The following is a 17,791-nucleotide window of genomic DNA, read 5'->3' on the forward strand; positions in this document are numbered from 1 at the left end:
TGGATCAATGTCCTCGTATTCATCAAAGTTGTATGGAGGGTATGTATATTTGGCTTTTAAGTTTTACCTGGTTCAGTGCTCATGGTCTGTTTTATTTTCACTCTGCTTTCCTTTTCCCAATGCTTCACACAGCTACCCTCCACCTTCGACTCTTGACATGTTGGTGCTAGCAAGGGCAATGGGCAAGGTGATGGGCAAAGGAATTTGTGTATGCCCTTCTCTTGTTTTTTCTAGTATTCATGTTGAAAAGTCTTTGTTGAAACTACAAATTGCTATATTGTAGTGTTCTCAAACAATGATGTATCACATTTCAGAGTGTCTCTATCAGTTTGCAATCCCCATGGTCTATGCCTAAGAACATTAGACAGTACTCAGAGACTGCAAAGAAATGCTTTAGAAGTTGTCAAATTGTTTTGCTTTGGTTTTAAAGGACAAAATGAAATTCCCAACCATAATTGAACTAACTCATTGTTACTAATAGTAATAACATAGAATAATGCTAAATGACAAAAGTAACCAATAACAGTGGCTATAGTATAGATTCTTCTTATTGGCTCTCCCTAAGGTACTGTTTTTTCATGGTGATAATCTCCATCTTGTGTTTTCTCTTCATTTTTTCTGTTTTCTCTTTTAAATTTTTATTCTCCTGCTGAGCTCTTTACATTCTTCTTTCAATAATACATTTCATGTGGAACTAGGTGTGAGAAGTGCATTAGTATTTGAGTTCTTAAAGGTAAAATGCTTATGAGCTTGTATAATAATGAGCTTGACATTCTAACTAGGTTGATGCGGTGAAGGTCCTATGACATTTCCACCATCAATTTTTTTTTTATCTTTTTGTGATCCCTTTAATTCATTAATATGTTCTGTAAGTCGGACCATCTCTATAGCCACATTGCTAGCTATTGTCTCAACCTATGCTTTCAGCACATCAATTCTTTAGGTATTGGTCGACATGGTCACTTACCAAATCTTTACCAATCCCACAATTAAGGCAACTAAATTCACATAGAAATTAATCGAGTACTGATACCAGGTGTCATGAGCTGAATATTTCACAATGTGTCTCTAGCAAGGGAAGCAAGTAGGTTAAACATGTTTACAATTGCTAGTGAGTTTTACAAATTGATGAACACTCACTCTCCCTTAAAGAGTTTTCTATGTTATTCTCACTCTAGTACTAGGAAACATCAATATGACTGAGCAGTCATACTCCCCCTTTTAACCTAAGGAAAAATTATCTTTGAAAAATAACCTTATGCTAGTATTTACGTTATGAAAACTTATCATAAACGCACAAAACATGCGGTCACAGGCAAGCATAATGCCCTGAACAAGGTCAGCTTGTGACGAATGTAGGTTAGATTCCTATAATAGTTTTACGTTAGGAATGCAACATAGATTAAATGATAGAGATTTAGTTTGCGATCATAAACAGCCGTAGTCACTACAAAAAAACTGGTTTTTAGTGACGAATCTATTTGTAATGGATTCAATTTCGTCACTAATAGTAGGGTATTAGTGACGGTTTTATAAACCGTTACTAATACGACACTGTTAGTGTCGAAATTGAATCCGTCACTAATAGTTCGTCACAAAAAACCCAAAAAAAAACGCGTGAAAATATTTTTGGCACAGAAATTATCACGGGAAAATATTAGTAATGATTTTAGTGGTATTAGTGACGAATTAAATCCGTCACTAAAAGGTTAACTTTAGTGATGGTTGAATAACCGTGACTACTATTATTATTATTATTTTTAAAAATTTACTTCAGAGTAGTAGTGACGGATTGTGTAACCATCACTAATACTTCTACTTTGTTTAAAAAAATAAAAAATTTTACTTCACAGTATTAGTGACGAATGTTTGAATTCGTCACTATTCTCCTATTATTAGTGACGGATTTCACAACCGTCACTAATACTTCAATTTTTTTAAAAAAATAAGAAATGTTACTTTATAGTATTAGTGACGAATTTACATATTCGTCACTATTGGCCGGTGATTAGTGACGGATTTAGACCGTCACTAATGTTTTTTTATTTATAAAAAAAAAAAACGGAGAGTAGTAGTGATGGTTTTGAAATTGTCACTAATGCCCAAAAACCCTCTTATGTCCGCGCGCGGGATCTTTTCCCTCCTCCTGCTTCTTCCCCTTTCCTGCCACCTGCTCCCACCTGATCTCCCCCTTCCCCACTGCCTGCCCCCACCTGATCTCCCCCTTCCTTGCCACCTGCTCCCACTTGATCTCCCTTTGCTCTCTGCCGCCAACCACCACGCCAGCTCCTCCTGCTTCTCCCCCTTCCCCGCCGCCTGCTCCCACCTGATCTCCCTCTGCTCTCCGCTGCCAGCCACCGTGCCAGCTTCTCCTACTTCTTCCCCTTCCCCGCCGCCTGCTCCCACCTGATCTCCCTCTGCTATTCGCCGCCAGCTAGCGTGCGAGCTCCTCCTCTCTCCCAGTCTCCCCTAGCTCTCGGTCGGAAGCTCTGGTATTTCTTTCCCTTTATCTTTTTATTTATGTTTTTTTTTCTTTGCCTTGGATTTGTATAAACACCCATGATATATATGTGTTTTGATAGAATATTTGTAAACATTTCTAATGTTTTTGTGTCTTCTTGACACAATATATTGTTCTTGGCGTATTTTGTGACTTAGTCTTATATTTGGCATGAAGTACTTGTTTATGGTAGTTTTTGGATTTTGGACTAAATGACATTATGATGATATTTTGGATGTCTGGAATTTGTGCTAAACATGGTGATTATGAAATTTACTAGATGAATATCTTATGCAAATGGATTATTATTTATGGTAGTGGATTCATGATGGTTGCTTGTCCTTGGACTAAATGGAGATATTGATATGGACTTATGGTTGTGTTTGGAAAATGAATTAATGTTTTGCAAAAATGAATTCATGTTTGTGGAATAAGATTTTGCACTTATTCTTGTGTAGCTATTGATAATCATATTTTACCAAATAAATCTTAGCCCAAGTGAAGATATTAATATTTGAGATAAAAATAAAAGAAAATAAATTTTCCAAATGGCAGTCGACCAAACACTTATAGGTGGTTGATTGCTCCCTTTCTTCCTTGTTTTTTTTTTTAATACATATGCAAATTACTTTTGGCGCTAACTGTAGGCGTTGTCCAATCCCCTAGGGCATTCAACTAACCTAATAGAAATTTAAAATTTGAATTTTTTTATTTTCATTGGTTGATCATTTTGGAAGGGCCACGTAAGTGTTGCCATGTCTTAGGTTGTGAATAAGGATGTCAGTAGGTGGTTGTTGGTCGGTTTGTTTGTTTGAATTATGAATTTTCAAAATTCAATGATATTTCTCTCCATTTTGCATGATCTAATAAAGTCCCATTCATTTTTAAAATTTGAGACATTAATATCGTTTGTTATAACCTCCCAAATAAGAGTATAGGACAGATGAAGTTAGGAGTGTAGGGTTGGAACGCTTATTCTGATATAATAAACATGGGTATATGGAATTAAATCGTATTTAATTTGAATAAATGAATTTTTATTTGTTTTCCTAGGTCAAAATTTGTAGTATAGACACATGGACCGATGTTTGCAAAAGGTTGGTTGAATATTTGAGTGAGCCCAATTAGGAGAGAGTGGGCCTGAATAGCAGCATGGATAATACATGGGCTTCAAACTTGGGTTTTTGAAAGGAGACAAATTTACCTTTAGATAGTGGCATGATACATGCAAGTTGAATTCTCTTCTTCTTTATTTTTTTGTTTATTTTATACATTATTATTAACTATACAAACTAAGCTATGTTGCTTCCAATAATCTAAGGACAAAATAAAGATTATGCAAAAGAAAATAATTTATTCTTTGAAAATTTGAACTATAACTTCATTCTCATACTAAAATAAACACCACTTAAAGAAAGGAAAAACAAATATAAATTTAGAATCAAACACTTGTGTGAATAAATTACAAATTACACAAATATGCATTTAGATTGTTGGAAAATAGTGTGGATTATTTTATATAATAAATAAAGCATAAAACAATCAAAAAAGGAGAAAAAAAGGACAAAAATTGTTTAACTATTTCCAAATTTTACCACGGGAATACCTCATCTAATTGGAATGATAAAGAATAAACAAGTAACTATTAACTTTATTTCTAAATTTTTCACTGTATTCCATCTCATTTCTAAGAATTAACTAATTTGCAAACCCAAAAATAACCTTTAAAGTTAGTCCTAGCCAAAAGACCAATGAGCCATCCATAAGTTTCGAAGGCAGAGATTTGCTAACTCCACTTCACCTGTCTAGAATGTCATGTAAATATTTTCTCGTAATTTTTTTTTGTTAAGCATGCCCCTCAAAAAAATAAAATTTTTTGAACTTAAATCGTAGGATTTTCTCTTTACTGGCTAATGCCTCCATGAATGGAGCCTCGGGCAGCCTCAAAGCAGCAGAGGGTTCAGGACCCACCAAGGGGAGAGGCTTCTTCCAAGGGTCGAGCTATACTGAGTGAGCAAGAAAAGGATTTTGGATGAGACGAGAGCATCAAGGGTGACCCTTGAGGATGTGCAGTTGCCCCCCGCACGTTCTGCTGTGGCACCCATTAAACAGCAATCTTCGAATGTTACCCCAGGGATTATAGAGAACATGCCCACTCATTCGGTGTTGTTTCATACGATTAGGCCGACCATGTCGTATGATTACGATAATCCACCTCCGGTGGACATTCCTGACCTATTGCTGCCTCGGGCCCTCAGGCCACGCCCATATAGGGAACCACCACCCTCCCCTCGTACCCTTAAAATGAGTCGTATTCTAGAGGAAATGACACGGGATTGAGATGCCGCTAGAGTAGTAGCCTCATCTTGTTGCTCATGCAGTTCTGATTTGGATTTAGACTCTGATTAGGATAGACTAGATGCTTGGGATATTTTTATACGCTTTCTCTTTTTCTTATGTAATTTGCTCATGCACCCTTATGCTGTTATTTTATTTCTTTCTACGTTATTTGCTTTTTATTGCATTATGTTTTACCATGCTTTTGAATGGCTATACGCATGCTTTGATGTGTCTATGTACATTGTATTACCTCTAAAAGTAATGAAAATACATGGAGCTTTTGATTTCTACCTGTCTTTTGGGAGATACTAGAACTGTATTACTTTTGTTGTTAGGACTTGATTTATCTTTTTTGCAATTTCATAAATGCATAGACATTAAGGTAAGAACAACAATCTGAAGTGTACAGTGAAAGGTCAAGAAGTAAATGTCATATGAAGTAAAATGCCAAATTAATTACTACCATTTCATGTATTCATTGAAGCTTAGACTCATCTAAGAACGGTTACTATACATTCATTTCTAATCATACATGTGAGACAAATCAATTGTTATATTTCAATTGATTATTAGTCATACTATGTTGACTAATAATCACTTGAACATGTTAATTATTTGTTTCACTTACGATTAGTAATGTGAGTATTTCAACCATTCTTGGATTGTCCAATGTGGTTTAGGAAGTTGTATTTACATTGTTGTCATCGTTCACGCTTTGTCAATTGTCATTATATATTTTGAGCGCATCTCTACTTGTGTTCTCTGGGTGCATAGTGGGGTGTCGTGACAATTTGTTAGTGATGGAAGACTAGCTAAATTTTCACTTCCCCCATATCGTGTACTCGGAGAGCCATGGGGAGATGCTGCCGAAATTTATAACGACTACGACAAAGGAATTTGAGCAATTGATCGCAATGTAAATGCAACATTCCTGAATGGGATAGGATCCGTACCCTTTAGAGTATGATGGTTGATTATAGAATTCACGATGCATGCATGATAAAAAATATGAGAATATAATGAACGCCATTTACTTGAACATATTATAGGGTAATTAATGAATATGGATAAGAGTTGGATGAACGCTCGGGTAGTTTTTTGCCAGAATACGTGAAAGGGGTACATGATTTCATAGAGTTTGCGCGTCCTCGTGCAGACAGAGCCAGTAAAATAAGGTGTCCTTACAAGAAATGCCAAAACATAACATTCAAACACATTGAGATCAGACAAATGCAGAGGCTCGCTATGGAGAACGCGGAACTAAGATCGGACCTCTCCACCGTTCGAGCCCAAATGTAAGCCATGATGGATAGGCAGGCGTGGTTAGAGGAAAGGATGCTCCGATTTGGACAAGATGATGCGGGTGGCTCCTCTGATTGATTATAAGGTATTATGATCACAAATTGAGTTTCATGTTAAATCATGCTAGTCTAGAATGCCTTTGGCATGGCAGATGCAGTTGATGTGTATTGCATGTTGGTAGTTGATATAGGTTTTCGTGTGCCTTCAATTTCTTATAAATGCTCTATTTGAACTTATCAACTCACTATATGCTATGCTCATTTGGTAGGCACTCAGGTGTGGGAATATATGAAGTTTGAAGATGCTTAAGTTTCAATTTTTTGGACGAGGAGAAGATAAGGCTGTCTAATCAATGGGGAAGGAGAGAATGAAGTAGAATTGGACTTGTGGGTTAATGGGTATTTCTGAAAATGTGACATATTTGAACTTAACTTATGTAAAAACGTCTATTTTTGTCAACTCATGATATGCTATGGTCATTTGGTAGCCACTCAGGTGGGATAATTCATGAAGTTTGAAGAAGCATCAGAAACGTCTTCTAGACATGGTGGGATAACGACTGCAGGGGCAGTTCCTGTTCCTCAGTTGCCAAAATTACAAGAAAATGTGTGCAACTTCATGTTCTTCTGTTGAATGGCTTGGACAAACTTCTTCTTTTTTTGGGGGGTGGGGGGTTAAAATGACTGAGCATAGGATGCATGGCTTCTGTATAGTTGCTGGATTTTGTTCCGTGTGTTGGACAATTTGAATCTTTAGAAGTAATAGTCGAGGTAGTAGTGGTGATAAGCAGTAAAATCTTAATTATGTTCAGGTTTTCCAAAACAACTGATTGTAACTAATATTTTACTGCTTATCACCACTACTACCTCAACTATTACTTCTAAAGATTCAAGTTGTCCAACACACGGAACAAAATCCAGCAACTATACAAAAGCCATGCATGCTGTGCTCAATCATTTGAACCTCCCAGCCCCCAAAAAAGAAGAAGTTCGTCCAAGCCATTCAACATAAGAACATGAAGTTGCACACATTTTCTTGTAATTTTGGCAATTGAGGGACAGGAACTACCCCTGCAGTTGTCATCCCACCATGTCTCGAAGATGTTTCGGATGCTTCTTCAAACTTCATGAATTGTCCCACCTGAGTGGCTGCCAAATGACCATAGCATATCATGAGTTGACAAAAACAGACGTTTTTACATAAGCTAAGTTCAAACATGTCACATTTTCAGAAATACCCATTAACCCACAAGTCCAATTCCACTTCATTCTCTCATTCCCCATTGATTACACTACCTTATCTTATCCTCATCTAACAAATGGAAACTTAAGCATCTTCTCTGCTATTTATATTCTAAATTTAAGATATGGTTGGCATGTATTACTGTCACGAATATGTTACATGATTGCATGCTAGTATAGAATCCCTCCTACATGGCGGATGCAGTTGATGTGTATTGCATGCTGGTAGTGGATATAGGTTCTCGTGTGCCTTCAACTTCTTATAAATGCTCTATTTGAACCTATCAGGTGCAGGTTATATAGGAAAATGTCCAATTTACATATGGCATGCTGCCGAAATTGCGTTAAAATTTGACCAAACAAAAAGAAAAGATAGGCTTAGTCGTTTAATGTTAAAATATTTTTGAAAGGATGAGTGAATCTTAGGAATCATAATAAATAAGGCAATGTAGACTTAGTTAATTTAGAACGGACATTTATTTATATGTTTTTGGTTCGGTAAGCTTAAGGCGTACATTGCCGTGCTGAAATCATTGAAAATGTTACATACACTTGGCTGAGGATTTGAAAATTTGAAAAAGTGGTACATTGAATATATACATAACTCACAGGGAGCATCAGTTTCATAATTATTTAAATTAAATGCTCTCATCATCTCATAACGTTCATGTCCAAATGCCTAGATGAATAACAATACTACAATGAGCCAAATACTATACTATTCTCTGCTATTTATATTTTGAATTTAAGATATGGTTGGTATGTATTATTATCGTGAATATGCTACATGATTGCATGATAGTCTAGAATCCCTCCTGCATGGCGGATGCATTTGATGTGTATTGCATGCTGGTAGTGGATATTGGTTCTCGTGTGCCTTCAACTTCTTATAAATGCTCTATTTGAACTTATCAAGTGCAGGTTATATGGGAAAACATCCAATTTACAGACGGCATGCTGCCGAAATTGCGTTAAAATTTGACCAAACAAAAAGAAAAGATAGGTTTAGTCGTTTAATGTTAAAATATTTTTGAAAGGATGAGTGAATCTTAGGAATCATAATAAATAAAGAAATGTAGACTTAGTTAATTTAGAACGGACATTCATTAGAGATTCCAATCCATATTGGTGGTTCACAAAAGCATTAGATAAACAACCCCCTGTCCAATTCCTCCACGTAACACCTGACCCCTTCCTCAAAGGCACTCTATCCAAGAACTCACAACTAGCTTAATCACACGCCTTCTTAAAATCAGAAAATCTAATTTGAACACAATGCCCTTTTTCTCTGTATGACTAACATCCTACCACTTAAATGTCTACTAAAAATAACATAACAATCTGCCTCTCTCCTATAAAAAACACTTTGTGCAAAAAGAAATAGTATTACTAAGGAGGAGGTTAGACTTCACGTTCAGAGTCCAATACTCCAAACTTCAAGGTAATATGAACAATATAGGAATAATTGGGATTTGGATGAGATTTGGAAACAATATAGGAATAATTGGGAGTTGTATCATAAAACTTGAAAGTAATATGAACTTTGCAATTTTATAAAGTATATTTATTTTTTACATTGGATTTATAATTATGTAGGTTTTTCCTTAGATTTTGTCGTATTTGAGAAGGGTTCATTAATTAACTTTTAGGTTTACTTTTGATAACTTCTATTTTTGATAGTGGGCATATCATTTGCAGTGTTTATACAATGAATGGAGGGGCTTTATCTAGTTTACCCGAAATTTCTTGTCAAAATTGATTTGAAATACGATAAGCCTGCCCATGTAGACAAAATGAATTTTAGCCTTTCATGTGATAGGTTGTCGCTTATAGTTAAGATATGATTTAAATATTAATTTTATTTCGCTTGAATCTTGATGCCCTTTTTGCAGTCATTGCATTCACAAGGCAAGATTCAAGAGAAATAAAATTAATATTTAAATCATACCTTAACTATAAGCAACAACCTATCAGATGAAAGGCTAAAATTCATTTTGTCTACATGGGCAGGCTTATCGCATTTCAAATCAATTTTGAAAAGAAACTTTAGGTAAACTAGATAAAGAATTATTGATGCAACCACCACCATCGACGGCCTCGTCGTTCTCTATCATCCATAACCTCATTGCAGTTAGAGATGAGTATATATCTAACTTCAGTTTAATACATGATTTAACTTCTGGACTGTATGCTTGGATTGACACATCTTGTGAACTGCATGCTGGTAGTGGACATTAGGACTGCATGCTTGATTGGAACGCCACATATGCCCTGGCTGATGCAATGATGTGTATTGCCTGCTGGTAGATACTTTTAGGTTGTTGCATGTACGTCTTAATCTAAATGACATCTATATGATGCAAAAATATTGTGAATTGCATGCTTTTGTGACTTGCAGGTTTGGGAAATGTTCTATTTATAGATGACATGCTGTCGAAAATTTGTTGAAAATTTTAGGGAAAGGAAAGAAAAATTCATGAAACTAATTTTGGATTATATGATATAATTTTTCATTGATTTCTTGCTTGCTTGGTGGTATTGCCAATTTTGGTTGGAGTCTGTTATTTATGTTTCAAGGTTTAAGTTTGATTTATGTACAACCAAAAATTAATTGTTAATTGCCAAAAAAGGAGATTAAAAGTAATATAGGGTCCATCAGAATGGATGGAATACTAGAAGAAGTGGCATTGTTTCCCATGCAAGTTTATAGAAATTTGTTTCCCATTTTGCTTGTTGGTTCCTTCCTCCCACTCATTTTAGAGTAGCTAATGGCAATAGGGTTTGATTTTGGGAGGATGCTTGGCCAGGTTATTACAGTCATTCGAGTAGATAATACTTGATCTTCTGAAGATTTCCACTCTTCACAATACATGTATCATCTCTTTCTTTTCTTTGGAGAGGAACTCTCTTTCTTGGGATTTTCATTTTATAGTGAATCTCATACCAACTGTGTCTACTCTTTATGAAATATTGTTTATGGGGATAATCCACTATATTTTGATATATATATATATATATATATATGTGTGTGTGTGTGTGTGTGTGTGTGTGTGTGTGTGTGTTTTATGGGATGCATGAACACGTTACATTATTTAATGCTTATTATATGAAACTCTTGTGCACTCGCAAAATTAATTACTAGTTGGATTATTGTGAACTGTTGATCGTAAACACCTAGGTTTGGAGTATATTTATGGAAAATGTCATATTTACAGGAGAAATGCTGCCAAAATTTTTCAAAAAGTGTATACTAATTTTTTAACTTTCTTAATTAATTTGTAGGGCTTGCAACCGTGACAACGTCAGGACGATGTCATGCACTATGGACACAGCTGAGAACTTTTTTTGTTATCTGAACAGATTAAATGTATTTGAATTTAAATTTATACAATGTATTTGTATTTAAATTTGAATTTGAATTTGTATAACATATTTGTAATTTAATTTGAATTTGAATTTTTAATAATTTATGAATTTTATTGCAATTATGAATGTATAAGAAAATGTAATTTAATTACAGATTTTTACAAAATTAATAATTGGAAACAAAATTAATTTTACTAATAATTATCCAATTTAAGTATTAGTGACGGTTTCAAAATCGTCACTAATACCCCTTTTTAAAAGTTTTAGTGAAGGAATTCAAACCGTCACTAATAATAGCTCTGCAGAGCAATAGTGATGATTCTAAAACCGTCACTAATACTAGAGCATTACCGACGGCTTAACAATCGTCACTAATGGAGTAATAGTGACGGTTTTAAAATCATCACTAATAATAAAGCAATAGTGACGGTTTTAAAACCGTCACTAATTTTAAAACCGTCACTAATAATGGAGCATTAGTGACGGTTTCATGACCGTCACTAATAATGGAGCAATAGTGACGATTTTGAAACCGTCACCAATATTATGGTTTTAGTGACAATTCTTGCTCGACCCGGTATAAAAACTATAGTGACGGGCTTAGGTTTTTAGTGACGGTTTTAATCCGTCACTAATACTTTACTATTAGTGACGGTTTGGAATATTCGTCACTAATAATTATTAGTAACGGCTGGTATAACGACTACTATAAATCCGTTACTAATAATCGTAAAACCGTCACTAATACTATTAGTGACGATTTTGTGAGTATTAGTGACGGTTTAAATCCGTCACTAATAATCTTCTTTTTTGTAGTGAGTTTTCAATAAAATCTAACTATAAAAGTCCTAAAATGAAAATAAAATTATAGCAATATTTAAGTTTGAAGAACTAACTTAACATTTCAAGATACTAGAAAAAGAAAACAGCAATACAATGAAAACAAAGATTAATTAAAGAAATATAACCAATCAAACAACATGCAATCACAAAAAGCAAGCAAAAAAATAGTAGAGCAACAAAAAGCCAAAATTGAAAATCTCATCAAACGAACGACATTTGCTTTTCTTGATGGAGAGAACATGCGGAAGTATGAGTGTATTTTTATTTTTAGGGTTGTGCAGGTTGACTTTTTGAAGGTGGAGGATTTGGGAAAAGATTTTGAAAGAGAATTTTGAAAATTAAAAGATTTGTGTGTGTGTGTGTGTGTGTGTGGAATTCAAAATATTTATTTATTTTTTAACTAATAAGTAACTAATAGAATTTGAGATTTGCAAAATTACAACCAATAAAAGTTTAGTATAGATGGTGTATAGATAGATAAGGAAAACACAATTTTAAATTGTTATTAATTTTTTTAAAAACATAATTATAATTGATTAATAGAATTAAAGAAGGTCAAATTGCAACCAATAATATTGGTTTAAAATTTTTGAGATTCAAAAAAAACTAAGAAGTTAGGAAAGAAAATCTATGAGAATTTGGGTGGAAATATATAAATATAAAAAAGGAAATAATATTTTTTAAAATTATCATCAATTTTTTAAAAACACAACTTAATTATAATTGACCAATAGAATCAAAAAGTTAAAATTGCAACTAGTTAATAATCAATTTTAAAATTCTAAAAATCTAAGAATTCAGAATTGAAATTTAGAGGTTACTCTTGTTTCCATCATTTTGTTTTATATATATATATCATTTAATTTTTTGAATGCAATGTTTTAGTAGCTTAAACCACTAAGAAATTCCTAGGCCTAGCAACTTAAACGTTTGGTAAATGTAGTGATAAATTGGAATAGTGAGTGTTATTTATCGAGAGTATTAGAACTTAAATAGATTATTATTATTTTAAACTTAAATACTTTTTCTACCACTTGAAAATTATCAAAAAATCCAATGATTTGATTAGTTGTCTAAAATGACACCATAGGCAACCTAACTTAGAATTTATCCTATTGCAATCACTTCAATTTTTTTTTTTTTTTAATCTTATATGAAGTAACATGCATTATTATGTGACATTCTTATTTGGTTTGAGGTTCAAAATGATATCCATAAACTTACTTTTACTATTAATGAAAGAAAACAAACCAATTTTTGAGTATTTTTTTTTCTCCTTTTTGTCCTAAAAAGTTCGTCTAAAGTTCTTGTTATCGAACTTCAATCATGTTTCGCATATTTCATTAGTGAATTAAAATTGTCCTTTGTCAAAGGCATATCTACAAATGAGCTTTTGCATAACTATCACCTCAAACAAGGGCCTCCAAGGTTGGCTATTAAAGTGGACTTGAGAAAAGCATATGATTCAATAAATTGACATTTTTTTTTATTAACATCTTCGAGTCCATTGATATTCCTTCAACATTAATTGCATAACTCGAAAATGTAGTACCTTCTCCCTCCCTTCCTCTTCCTATAAATGGTTCTTTGGAGAGTTACTTCTAAGGAAAAGAGGTATCACATAAGGGGACCCTCTCTCATCATATCTTGTCATGGTAATTATCTACCCAAAATTTTCTTTATAGTTTGGCTTGATGCTTGGAATAGTGCAAGTAACTTGAACAAAGTTTCAGCATGGAATGACTACTTTTCTTTTTGCATATTCTGTCGGTAATTTGCTAAGACCAAGAAACATCTCTTATTTGACTACTCTTAGAATGGTTCAATTTATTTAAGAGTGACAATCCTTATAATCAATGCCTATTCAAATTTCTTGGAAGGATGAGATTAACAAAATTGCTTTATTGAGAAATAATACATAAACCCAACTAAGAAAATTTTCTTAGACTACAAGCATTTGAAGAGCCAAAAATCCTTCATGTTTTGAGCAAAACGTGGCAAATCCAGAGTATCTTTCTCAGAATAGTAGTTCATGTTCAAGCTAGGCTTTTGATTCACAGTTTGCCAATCATCCTCCAAATTTTGCCTTTGAGGGTTGATGTTAGAAAGGTCCCCGATTCTGTCAAACACTCTTTTAATCTTGTTGGCACTCTTCCATGATTTATTGGTCGGATGAGTGCATTACAAATCCTTGATTTTTTCTCTCCACCAATGGTTTTGTAGAAGGCTAGCTTTTCTCAAGGAAAAAGCATCAGGTAAGCATTTCTTTTCGTAGTATATATAGTATATTTTCTATCATTAATATGTGCTTGCTAATGATCTATCAATTTTTACATTTGTTATTGCTTCAACAAGTCGGATCAACCATTGTCCTAAATTTCTTCCCTATGCTTTTCAATTTGTGAGCTAATCCTACAGAATTTGAGCTCTTTAGTTCGGGTATTCCCCTACTTTGAAGCACTAGATCTTTCTTCCTTTGGCTTTTTGAGGCACTCCCCCAAAGAAATTACCTTGGCCTTTCTCTTATCGCATGGAAGAATTTCTAAAGAAGCTTGCACGCATCTTAGTAGTGGGGGACTAGTGCTCTCTTCTTTCTTTTTTTGCCCTTTTACCTTTTTCTTTCTTTCTTTCTTTCTTTTTTTCTTTTTGAAGTCTGGTTAAATGTTTTGAGTAAATGTCGAAGGCCTCCTTATGGAAAGGGAATAATTGAAACACCAAGCTGTAAAGTGGTCTAATGTCTGCAAACCTCATAAAGATGGTTTGAGACTAGTTTTCTCATTGTAATAAAGCTTCCACTTTTAGAATTCTTCGGATTTATTTGCTCTCCAGAAGATTTTCTTTGGGTGAGCTGAGGTTAAAAGTGTGCCAGTGTTAAAAACTCAATAGGAATGCAGTTGGATCTTGAGAAAGTTCTTGGTAGCTACACAAGAAACTTACCCCAGCATTAGACATAATATGGTAGTGGTGAATCCGTAGGTACCATGATAATAGGCACCCGACAATTCCTCTTGTTTCTTAATATGCATTGATTTCACTCCAATTCTAATTCCATTCTTGGCTCCCTTCAATTTTAACAACCATAGCAATATATTTAGCACACTAACGCGCATATAATTTAAGAAACAAAGTATTTACTAATGAACCATAACTAATAGTGAATACTTTAATGTTTGTAGATTTGCTTTATTGATGAAGACTCGTAACTGACCATATACATTACATGAATATTATTTTAGTACGTGTTTGTTTCATATTTTGTCTTTTTACTGTAATACGTTACATTTTGCTGAGTTAAAGAATCTATTGGAAATTTCGTCCGCACGGCAGTACATGCGTTCTAGAATTGTATTATATATGTCGATGGCAATCCAGATCCAGATCTGCCTTTTTCCCCCTTGTCTAACCATGACCAATCCAGTTCTGTTAAAGCCACAAAGCCCAGCTCACAATCACAACCGCAATCATTTGTATACTCTCCGTCCATAAACCACAATTTATCAACATAATTGGCCCACAAAACAAAGGCCATGTTTCATCCAGTATCCTTAAACCTTGCATTCCTCATGATAGCCAGCACGCACATCAGTAGTTAAAAAACAATCGAAAGGTCAAACAACAGCAACACACACATTCCACCACCTGGCATGCACTGTACGGTGTCAATGTACTCGAACAAGATGATGTCAAGCAACAAGACACCGGCCCTCAACTTTCACATGTAGCAAATTACCAGCCCCAGGTGCAGAAGTAAGACACAGAACGAGTGAATGATCATGAACCAAGCAGCTTCTTCCATCTCGCATATCCTAGAACAAGCAGGAATAGCAATACGCAACCAGCTGAAGTACCTCCAACAACAATGTTGAAGATCCCTTGCTTATTGTACAATGTACAACGGATGTTCATACCAAACAGCCCAGCTATCAGGGTCTCAACAGCAATAGCAAAAGATGCAATGGTCAAGGTCAACTGAAGCTGAATGAGCTCATTTCGCTGGTTGTCGAGTTGGATGTTAACATAGTCTTCAGTGTCATCAATGTATTCCCGAACCTGCCACAAGTTAATAGAGAAAATAGGAACCTGAATGTCAATTTCGAGCTAATGAAGCACACATATTTGTTACATTAAAGCAGAGAAATGACAAACACTTAAGTGGGAGTTACTGATAGCCCAATTTATTCTAAAGCCAATTAGACTGGGGTATACTTGTTGATATGCAAGGCTGTTTTCTGGAAATGGAAAACTGGTTTAAGTGCACCTAAAAGCAGTCTTCTTTCTTCAACAAAAATAATATGTTCTTACTGTGTCTCATCTTCTTTTTTCCCCAAGAGAGAGAGAGGACCACCCAAAAACTAATCCTTCTCCATTGAATTAATCACCTATTGGCCTGCACATTCACCTAATAAATGACAAAAACTGCACTTTTTAAGAAAAACTTTACTACAATTATTCTCCACATTAGAAAGAGTCCAAACCACAATACTATGCACCACCCTCCAAAGTCGTTCACATTGCCCATGGGCATCAATTTTCAAAGGCAAGAATACCCAATTGAACCTTCACAAAAGTTGGTTGGTTGATCAGTTCTGCTAGCGAACAGATCATTCCTTTTGCTGTCTGCAAGTTATTCTTAATCTTGATTTATTTATTTTGGCAGCAATTTGAAGTTTTATTTATTTATTTATTTATTTATTAAGATAATGAATTTGAGTGGAAGGAAAAGAGAGTACAAAATAAGAATAAATCATTCTCACAAAGAATGTTTACAAAAACAACAAAAAAGAACTAATAAGGTAAGGCACCACAATCCACTTGCATATCAACAAGAGAGTCCTTTGAAGGAACCATTAGCAGAACACAAAAGCAAAAATAAGAAAAATACCCAGCACCATATATCAATCTCATACTTTATCTCAACTAATATTTTTAAAAATATTTGGCCAAATCATTGCTTTTACTCTGCAAACACTCAACAAAAGAATGATTAATCCATTTTTATAGGCTAGGATCGTTCTGTCTAGGTTTGCTCTCATCCTTATAAGTGCAGCCTTCAACTAGAATCAATCACTTCTCACTAGTGCACCAACTAGTCTTTACCTTAATCTTTAAGAACTGGGGACATATCTCTTTCATCTTGAGCACAACAACCAACATCCTCTAAAGTGAAGTAACAGCAGCTTCAAAGCTCCAGGAGTATTTAAATTCAATTAATTCCAAAATTTCATCATATCCTAGACTTTCATAAAGTTCCCTCACTTAATTTGAAGTTTCAGTTTCAGATTTCTGCCAAACTAGAATTCTAAATCTTTTAGTGCACAAGTATAGTTGGCAGACTTGCAGGTCCAATCCCATTCTTCTCTGGGCCTAATAACCACAGGTTTGCTTCACTCCTTAACTAATTCCTATGCTTAAATTGCAGGAATTAATTGCAATGGGATCAATTATCATGTGTATATATATCAAATAATTTAATGCAATTACACTCAACTATGAGATATAAATTTTATATCTGATTTAAGTGTCCACAGCTCATTGCCCATGCTATACATGGCCACAGCCATATGCCCATCCAATGAGCATTAATATTTGACCCCTATGTTGCTTTTCTATAAGTACCATGCGTAGCCAAAAATAAAAAATCAGCACCGACTCTCTAGAGCATCCAGTCTCTCTCTCTCTTGGCTCTCCCTCACTCAGCTAACCCCCAAATACAATCAAAAAGACTGTAAATTCCAGAACTTCATTGTAATAAGAGTTCCAGAAATTGAAAGTTGCATTGTTAAATTGAAGCTTCAGTTTCAGCTGGCTCTCTCAAACTAAAACTCTAAATTTTTTAGTCCACAAGTATCTTTACAGGTCCAATGCAATCTTCTTTGACCATAATAATCACAGGCTCGCTCCACTCCTTAACTCATCCCTAAGCTTTTGATGGAATTAATTGACATGGACTAAATAGGTTATGCGTTAATTGCTAAACGCATCATTTAATGCATTTAAGGTTAATTATGAGACATGAATTGTATCGTCGCTAATCTAGCTGTTGATGGCTCCTTCTACATGCATTAGATGACCAGAGCCACCTACCCATCCAATGAGAATATTTGACCCATACGTTGCCCTTGCAAGTAGTTAAAAATGCACACATGTCACCAAAAATGAAAATTTTTGACTCATCTCTCCCACTCTCAGCTTACCCCCA

At 34.6% G+C, this 17,791-nt stretch overlaps 1 protein-coding gene and 1 long non-coding RNA gene across 4 annotated transcripts in view; one reads left to right on the forward strand and one right to left on the reverse strand.

Moving 5' to 3' along the window:
* Window positions 1–13,537: 13,537 nt before the first annotated feature.
* Window positions 13,538–17,791, forward strand: part of LOC131164199 (uncharacterized) — a 30,031-nt gene continuing 25,777 nt past the window's right edge. The window contains exon 1 of the long non-coding RNA XR_009139227.1: window positions 13,538–13,847. This is a non-coding gene — a long non-coding RNA (uncharacterized LOC131164199). The remainder of the gene's footprint in view (window positions 13,848–17,791) is intronic.
* Window positions 14,752–17,791, reverse strand: part of LOC131164198 (magnesium transporter MRS2-4) — a 52,230-nt gene continuing 49,190 nt past the window's right edge. For all 3 annotated transcript variants that reach the window (XM_058121210.1, XM_058121209.1, XM_058121211.1), the window contains exon 4: window positions 14,752–15,642. In XM_058121210.1, coding sequence (XP_057977193.1) covers window positions 15,558–15,642 — 85 coding nt within the window. In that variant the 3' untranslated portion in view covers window positions 14,752–15,557. The remainder of the gene's footprint in view (window positions 15,643–17,791) is intronic.

Source organism: Malania oleifera, chromosome 9 (assembly GCF_029873635.1).
Source record: "Malania oleifera isolate guangnan ecotype guangnan chromosome 9, ASM2987363v1, whole genome shotgun sequence".
NCBI lineage: Eukaryota > Viridiplantae > Streptophyta > Magnoliopsida > Santalales > Ximeniaceae > Malania > Malania oleifera.